This window comes from Cibotium barometz, chromosome 3, assembly GCF_041138505.1.
Source record: "Cibotium barometz isolate CiBa-2024 chromosome 3, ASM4113850v1, whole genome shotgun sequence".
NCBI classification, from domain to species: Eukaryota; Viridiplantae; Streptophyta; class Polypodiopsida; order Cyatheales; family Cibotiaceae; genus Cibotium; species Cibotium barometz.
In genome coordinates, this window is record NC_141048.1 from 19504156 (window position 1) to 19513587 (window position 9432).

General features: G+C 44.2%; 1 protein-coding gene across 6 annotated transcripts in view; it reads right to left on the reverse strand.

Moving 5' to 3' along the window:
• LOC147639811 (zinc finger C3H1 domain protein) overlaps positions 1–7095 on the reverse strand; it is a 32193-nt gene extending 25098 nt beyond the window's left edge. For 5 of the 6 annotated variants that reach the window (XR_015262036.1, XM_086774316.1, XM_086774330.1 and 2 more), the window contains exon 1: positions 6515–7095. Coding sequence is in view for 4 of the 6 variants with exons in the window: in XM_086774316.1 (XP_086630442.1) it covers positions 6515–6715 (201 nt within the window). In the remaining 2 variants the exon portion in view is untranslated. Of the gene's footprint in view, positions 1–5840; positions 6238–6514 lie in introns of all 6 variants that reach the window. The other variant, XM_086774340.1, reaches the window with a different exon arrangement.
• Between the last annotated feature and the right edge of the window lie 2337 nt (positions 7096–9432).

The window sequence follows — 9432 nt, forward strand, 5'->3', positions numbered from 1 at the left end:
ATAAGTTGCAATTTATGGGCAGCCCTCACTGAACCATATGTGAGGAATGATGCATGATGCATTTCGCCCAATATGCAACCCTCACAGACATGCTTTGCGGGTGCATCAAGTGGTGGCAAAGCTGAAGCCATTTCATGCCTTTGAAGGCATAGCAGACTACCAAAACCATCCTCGTTGCACCTTGTTGTCATGTGTCGCCTTGTTGTGTCATGCTGCTCCAATCATCGCCTTCCCTTTTTTGTAACACTCCATTACCTTTTTAACCCTACTTAGAGCGAGGAGGAGGGTCGTCTTGATGAATTGATGTAGGATGTCTTCGTCTACCGAGGCAGGACATTACCTCTGAGTCTTTTGCAAAGGCCATGCTTGTTAACCCCATAGATCTCCTCGTAGAACGCTCCTGGTACGAGACTCAAAACCTGCAAACAAACAAACAAACAAGAAGGGGGTGCAAGCCTGACTCACCACCCAACCATGACAGCCGTGGGCAAGCCCACAGACTTGGCTGTCCCCACCGAGCCACAAGCTGAGCTAACTAGGTTGACGTACCGACCAATCTCTGCCTCGCGACGTCCCATACCGCCACGAAGCTACCCTCGCGAGCCTCGAGACTGTTGCCAGCCTCGGCTGCGTAAAGCAAGTGCACGTCTGCACTAGATCCAGGCTCCAGACCATAAAGCTCTCACAAAACATGCGAGACTCTATATGACTAATGACTAACCTTGGCCACCCTTTTATAGGCTCTTGGCCGGTCATCGGGCGTCCACACTTGGGCGCCCGCCCGCCCATACTTGGGTGCCCGCCCGTTAGTCTATCCCTAACTCAGCTCGCCAATCAGCCTGCCTAGCTCCAAGCTTCCCCAAACGTCGAAGCTAGTCTTGTGTGCGTGTAGCACACGGTAGATACACACTGTGCACATGACATACTTGCGTGTAGCATACGGTAGATACACACTGTGCACATGACATACTCCCCTTCCTCTAAGAGCTCACTCCTGAGCTCACTAAAAAGCCAGGGTAATCTCTCTGAAGAGTAGTCAATGTCTCCCATGTAGTGTCCTCAACACGATCCTTCCACTTGATCTTGTATCATGTAGCTCTAATACCACTGTCGAAACCCCATAGATCTCCTCGTAGAACGCTCCTAGTACGAGACTCAAAACCTGCAAACAAACAAACAAACAAGAAGGGGGTGCAGGCCTGACTCACCACCCAACCATGACAGCCGTGGGCAAGCCCACAGACTTGGTTGTCCCCACCGAGCCACAAGCTGAGCTAACTAGGTTGACGTACCGACCAATCTCTACCTCACGACGTCCCATACCGCTCCCGGAGCTACTCTCGCGGACCTTGAGACTGCTGCCAGCCTTGCTTGCGTAAAGCAAGTGCACGTCTGCACTAGATCAGGCTCCAGACCATGGAGCTCTCACAAAACATGCGAGACTCTATATGACTAATGACTAACCTTGGCCACCCTTTTATAAGCTCTTGGCCGGTCATCGGGCGTCCACACTTGGGCGCCCGCCCGTCCATACTTGGGTGCCCACCCGTTAGTCTATCCCTACCTCAGTTCGCCAATCAGCCTGCCTAGCTCCAAGCTTCCCCAAACGTCGAAGCTAGTCTTGTGTGCGTGTAGCACACGGTAGATACACACTGTGCACATGACATACTCTCCTTCCTCTAAGAGCTCACTCCTGAGCTCACTAAAAAGCCAACCAGGGTAATCTCTCTGAAGAGTAGTCAATGTCTCCCATGTAGCGTCCTCCTCAACACGATCCTTCCACTTGATCTTGTATCATGTAGCTCTGATACCACTGTCAAAACCCCATAGATCTTGTATCATGTAGCTCTGATACCACTCTCAAAACCCCATAGATCTCCTCGTAGAACGCTCCTGGTACGAGACTCAAAACCTGCAAACAAACAAACAAACAAGAAGGGGGTGCAGGCCCGACTCACCACCCAACCATGACAGCCGTGGGCAAGCCCACAGACTTGGCTGTCCCCACCGAGCCACGAGCTGAGCTAACTAGGTTGATGTACCGATCAATCTCTACCTCGCGACGTCCCATACCGCCACGAAGCTATCCATGCGGGCCTCGAGACTACTGCCGGCCTCGGCTGCGTAAAGCAGGTGCATGTCTGCACTAGATCCACGCTCCAGACCATAGAACTCTCACAAAACATGCGAGACTCTATATGACTAATGACTAACCGTGGCCACTCTTTTATAGGCTCTTGGCCGATCATCGCGCGTCCACACTTGGGCGCCCACCCGTCCATACTTGGGTGCCCGTCCTTTAGTCTATCCCTAACTTAGCTCGCCAATCAGCCTGCCTAGCTCCAAGCTTCCCCAAACCTCGAAGCTAGTCTTGTGTGCGTGTAGCACACGGTAGATACGCACTGTGCACATGACACCCTTAAGCCTTCTGAACCATGCTCACCGGCCTCTCAGCCACACGTACTAGCCTCTAAGTTTGAAGCGGGAAACATGTCTTGTTTCTTTGCTAGTGTTGGAGTATAGACACTATTGAAGGTTTGTCAAGCATTCCCTTCATCACTCCAAAGGGGGATTTGTTGGGTATTTCAAAGTTAATTGGTGTGAACACCCCCTTAGGGTGTGCATCAAGCCTGTAGAGGCCATGACATAAAGTTTCAGATGCAGCTATGATATCTCCACCACTGCAATCATGTGTAGTGCATCTGTCATCAACAAAACAGACAACTAGGTCGGACCCAGCAATGGAAGAAACTAGCTGGAGATTCTTCTTGATCCCTAGTACATACAATGCATTTGAGAGCATGGTTGTCCCACCATTGAGCACAATCTTCCCAACTCCTACTACAGCATAAGGGGCAAACGTAACACTACCCTCCTTGGGTGCATCTCCCAACGAGGTAAATAAATGGCACTGTGATGTACTCCGTGTGACGTAATGTGCTTGCTCGCACCACTGTCAAAGTACCTTACATGAGAATCTACCACTAATAAGCATGCATCATGTAAAGAAGGGTCATAGCTACACTGAACCTAGAATGCTCAATTGTATTGAGCATAATTAGTTGTTTCCTTCGTTTCAACACTAGGTGTTGATGCATCAATCCCGTGCACACCCGTGCCATGGCATAAACCTCAACATGACCAACATAATCCCTATTTAGGACAGCAATTAAGGCGTCGGCGTCGGCGAGGCATGGGAACCCAGTTAGCAACCATAAGAAGGCTATCATACAGAAGTCGGTAGCCATCAGGGGAACCCTAGCAAGCAGGCGATCAACATCAATGAATCAGCCAGCAGAAGGTGCAAGCACTAAAGTCAGTGCAGCATTTATAATAATATTTTATGTGATAACATGTGTCTAAAACAAGCCGACAGCAACAGCAAGTGGCCGACCAGCTCCTCTAGCATGTATATAAGCAAAAGTCAGAATTTGCATTAATCAATCATTCATCATTCACCTTTTGAAGAAGTTAGAAGTTAGAAGAAGCATGCAGAAGGCCAAAGGTCACCCTATTGGGGTAGACCAAGGGCCTAGAATATGTAGACTTTCATATCACCTTTTGTACCATATAATAAAAGAAAACCCTGACACCACCCATGTATCTCTTCTTCTCTCTCCTCTGTCTCAATCATGTTTAATCTGCATCTTGTTCTTAATTAAGCTTAGGACTATGGATCAGTACAGCAAGGCCTTCGTGCGTGCAACATTCGTATCAGAGCATTCAAGCTCAGCCACTAAGCAAGTCCCAAGGAGGTGCACAAATCCATCACAAGAGCCTTTGAGCCAAGAAAACATGGACAAGTTCAACCTCTGAGCTAAGCAGCGGACAAGTTGGCACCAAGGGGAGGGAGGTGGGGGCGTTGACAAAAAAGTGGTGCCAAAGTGTAGCACTAGGAGATTTCAACAAGTAAAATAGACCACAGGTCCTCCATTGCTTTAAGGTTTGGGTCTCGAAGGCTAGACCAATTTGTAGAGACCTTCAGTTAATTGCGCATTGGCTTGAACACAACTCGGATGGGCGACCTCTCGAGACTTGGCCCCCCACCCAATTTCCAACAAACTTCCATGCATTGGAGAAAGTGGCCTTAAAGCATCGGTTGCTAAGTTGGCATCATACAATGACCCATTTGAGGTTATCACAATCTTGCAATTGGCATTGTTTTACAACAAGAGGGCAACAACGTGGCTTATTACAACCGCAAGCTGAATGACGCCAAGACGAATTATTCGGTGTATAACAAGGAGCTATTTAGGGGTGATCACAACTCTCAAGCATTGGAAACATTTCCTTTATGGAAGGGAATTGACACTAAAGACTCATCACCAAGCACTTAAATAATTGCAAACCATGCCTAGTGCCCAATGGAGTGATAGACAAGCTAGGTGGAATCAAATCTTCCAACAATTTGGAGACATGATTGAGTATGCCCTTGGCAAGAATAACCCTGTTGTTTGCAGATGCTCTTAATCGAAAATCCACCATTCACACATTGCAGTAGTCTATTGTGCTAGAAATTCAAGGCAAAGATTTAGATAGTATCAAGGCACGATGTGCAGATTCTGTGGAATTTGAGACTCCATACAATTTGGCCCCCAGTTCAGCCCCAAGTCATTATACAGTTCAAGATGACTAGTTGTTTTACAAAAACCCGTTGTGTAAAAGGCTGCACTTCTTCATGATACCCATGATTCCCTTGTTGGGAGTCATCATGGTATCAACAGTACCTTGGAGAAGTTGGAGCGCTTATTCTATTGGCCAAAGATGAGAAGGGTCGTCTACCAATATGTCTAGGCATGCCGACCATACTTGTCTAGAGTTAGTATCTTTTTTAGTATTATTTGTCATACGTTGTGACCCCATTGAGAGCCCTAGTCCAAAGACACGCACAAGCTATGTAGGCCTTTCCAAGCCTTAGGTGTCAAAGTCTGTCACTTAACCCAATTGGAGAACGTAGGTTACCCTAGCATAGATAGCAAGCATGTAGAAGCATTGGTTAGCAAGGGTATGCAAGGCTTTTTGGCCACCCCTAAGGCCAGCCATGGAAACCTAGCATAAGGGCAGCCCATGGGCCATCAAATGGGCTAACAAGGGCTTAGGCTCAATCGGCCAGCTTTATTGAGCATTAGATGCCTGCTGGCCAGCGTCAAGTGCAATCGGCCAACAATAAAACAGCTGCCTAGCTCACACATGTGAAAATGATAGCATTTAATGCTTATTTTCAACAGTTGTGAGCATAATAAACAAGCCAACAGCAGTAAGAAAATCCGACCAGCAACAATTCTCAGCCCGTTTGATGGTTCAACCGACATTTGGTCTACATCATCCTTGCATTTGGCAATCCTCAGTAAACCATCCTCAATAACTTTTCTGCATTGTAAAGAAGTTCTCCAAAGCAATAAAGCAAATACTCCTGCTTGCAGAAGGGCAGATTGCGACCCAATCTAGTGTCATCTCTACATTCTCTCTCTACGGCTGTGTCTCCTCTGAATAAAGATTAAAGTGGATTGCTTCATGCTCACTGACATAAAGGTATAAATACGGCCTGGTTGTGCATTACATTATTCATACCAGTTGCATGTTACAAGTAATCTAATCTATTTTCCTCTTGGGTGATGGACGCAGATTTTTGAAATGTCTCGAATTTTCTACAAATATACCTTTTTATCTTCATGCTAAAAAGTCAGGTTCATTGTAAAATCACCAAGCAACCAATCACATCAAAGAATAACATTAATATGACCTTCATCCACCGTGAATAAATCTCAAGCATAAGTAAACTCTAGTGATAGTTACACCTGCATGACAAACTGCTTAGCTAAAAGTAAAAGCTCCATTACCTTAAGACTATGAGGTGATGTCTAATCTGCACTAGCCTGTACATACTCTTATTCATTGGCATCGCAAGCATGAAGTGATCCTGGAGAAATAAAGATTATCTAAGCTTTGCATTTATTTGAAGTCAAGGTTGTAGTGTTTCTTTGCTGAGTCAACATGAACTTCCCATGCATATTTCATGGTGAAATGAAACCGTCTGTACCAGTGGCCATGAGAACATTGACAAGAAATTGCACTTGATTGAAGCTTCCTGGCATGGTTTTTAAGTCTGATACACCTGGCTTGGGGTACTCAAGTGTCACAGCCATCACACAACTGAGTATTGTATCCGAAACAAAGGAAGTGTTGGCTTAAACACCACTGACACATGGCCCGACGGAAATAAGCATCACCTCACTTCTGCTTTCCAAACCAGCTAAATTAGGGCAGCATAAAAGTGGCTGACTAAAAATCTATACGTCTATGATGACATGTTCATGTGTAAGATTAATCACAACACTTGTAGCCAAAGTGGCAGGAAGAAGCCTTGAGCAATGGCAAGGAGCTAGAGTATGTAGGTAACGCGAGTAAGCCTTCTTAAAGCAGGCTACAACGCTAACAACACATTTCAAAGACATTGAACGCCTGTTGATAAACTAGGGTTTTGAAGAAAATTTCAAAGAAAATTGGGACTAACCGCGGCAACGGCAGCAGCAGTAGCAGCTGCTGCTTCTTCGTCTGATAAGATCTCTCCTTCTTCGGTGTCAACTGATGTCCGTTTGCGCTTTCCCTTGAGAGGGGGAGCGCCCCCTGCTTGATGCTGAGCTTTACGCGCTACGGTGGGGATGGAGGCGAAGGCAAGCGCTCTGAGTTCCTCGATTTCCTTACTATCCACCATTTTTGGACCCTCCGCTCAGGGTATCACCTGTCTGAGATGACCCAGGACAGAAGCGTAGCCCATCAGATCCCCCACCGGCACTGCACTACACTGCTTCAGAAGGCCAAACCCTAAACAGGTCACCCTTCCAAACCTACATAGGTCACCCTTGCAAACCCTGTAACTTCAGCTCGCAAACGCCATCTCTCTCTCTCTCTCTCTCTCTCTCTCTTACACACAAGCTTGACAGCGGCGATGTGTCGGCAAATTGGACGAAGCGCAACGACTTTAGGTGTGAAAATAAGGAGATCTCTGGCAACAAAGGGACCAAGAAGAGGGAAAGGAAGGGCAGGTATGGAGATTGCGCGCAATCAGTCTCTCTCTACCCTCTCACTAGATTGAGGTTAGGTATTCCATCCATCCTTATCTCCTCCCCCAAATTTCCACACATGCAAGCGTGTGTGTGTGCATCCATGTGATCCATGTGTGTGTGTGCGCATCCATGTGATCCATGCAAGTGTGTGTGTGCATCCATGTGATCCATGTGTGTAAGCTCCAGTATGTATGTGCAGAGTGTCACAGCGTGCAAAAAAGACGGGGTCACTTCAATAAGAGTAACATTCATTTTTATCAGAGGGAGGGTTCTGAAATTACATGCCATCACTTTCCACTATGGGAGTGCATAGATTCGAAATTCGAGAGGCAAGGTCACTACTGCTAGGATAAGCCGCCCAGGCTTAGCTCGCGCAATATTCATAACACTAAATCCTGCATAACTCACAAACACAATAATTTGCACATTTGGCACTTCATTTGTGGTCTTCATATTGCTAAACAAATGAGTATGCATGCATGCATGCACATGAGTGTGTGGTGCATGTATGGGTGTGTTCACCCAAAAAAAGAAAAAAAAGAAAAAAGCAAGCTTCAAATGAGAGCCTCTAAGAACTTATTTGAATTATGTCTCCATATGATGCTGTAGGTGATTACAAGGCACCACCATTCAACATCTTCTCATATCTTACTTCACACAACATGTGCAAGACATAGCAAGTAGGTCTAAAGCATGCAAGCTATATATAATGAAGTATTGTTAATAGCTTTAAGAAAGATGTGGGTATTGTGCATGCCTCTTTAAGCACTTAAAATGCTTTCACTAAAGAAATATATATGTAAACGAAATCGTGTGAGGTACTCTAACTTGCATAAAACTACCAACTTCTCTTTCAATCTAGTAATAAGCAAAGATGTTAGAATGATGTGGTTGGTATTCAAATGCATCGTCTTTTATATCATGGCATTGATGCCCACCTCCCCATAATGGAGAGGAAGAAATGTAGAAAGAAATAGATATTTACCATTCATGTAGAAGGAGAAAGGAAGTTTTATAGGCCTTACAAAGCATGTCTTAGAAACCACTCCATTTTAAAGCACAAGGACCTTGGTCAAAGGCATCTTTCCCTAGAATATTCATTGTAGGAGCTTATTTTACTAAGGAACTTCAAAACTTTTGGCGTTACACAATCAATGGTTGGTTGGCTTATTGTGGAGAAGATCTTTAAAAATTCAATTGTACAAGATGAGTGTATTTATGATTCTAACAAGCCTTGAAGTATGAGTTTTTTAATTTCATTATCAAAGCCTTCTCTAAGAGTCTTGTGATTTAAATGCATCTTCTTTAAAGTCATATATACACTTGGCATCTTCAAAAAAGCCTTGAAGTATGAGTTTTTTAATTTCATTATAAAAGCCTTCTCTAAGAGTCTTGTGATTTAAATGCATCTTCTTTAAAGTCATATATACACTTGGCATCTTCAAATAGATTTTTGTCTTCATTGTCATTAGGGGTAAGCAACATGTGTCTCATTGAAAGAGTAAGCCCTTTGCAAGATTGGCTTGCAACAATTGAATAAAGAGCTATGTGGTATAATTGTTAGACATTTTACTCTATAGTTGATCAGGGACACATTGTTAGACATTATACTCTATGGTTGATCAGGGATGCATTGTACCATGCATCGTGGATGATACCACGTTAATATTAACATGCTAGTGTTATTGGTATATGCATTTGGGGCCGTACTAGTGTTATTGGAATTGCGGGTAACTTTTCGTGTTAAATATACTGAGCTAGTGTTATATGCTTATGCCCAAGAATGTAATCATGTTAGGATTAATACTAGCATGCTAGTGTTATTACTATATGCATTTGGGGCCATACTAGTGTTATTGGAATTGTGGGTGACTTCCATGTTAAATATTGAGCTAGTGTTATTGGTGTTATTTGTTTGTGCCTAAGAATGTAATCATGTTAGGATTAATTGTTCGAGGACTATTCATGCTTGTGAGTAATAGGTGATAAACAATGCAATGATGTTGATTACGTGCCACACAAACGATGCCGATCGAGCTAAATATTTTTTTTTAGTTGGCCATGTGCCAATGTTAATAATTGGTTTGGTTTCACGGCTCGTTTTGGCTTTAGCCGGCTATTATATTTGTATAAGTGATACATATCACATCTATAGGGCATGTGTATATTGGTTTATATTTATTTTCAAGTGCTTAAGCGTGCTTAGCACTAAAGTTATTTTTGTAAAAGCAAAGACCCAATTTTGGATTTTCAAGCTATTATTAGCTCCTAGGGTCAAATTCCGAAATATAAATTTTAAATACCAGCATGAGGTGTTGGATATTGGTTTGATCGAGGATGCATGAGATACCATTATACCATGCTA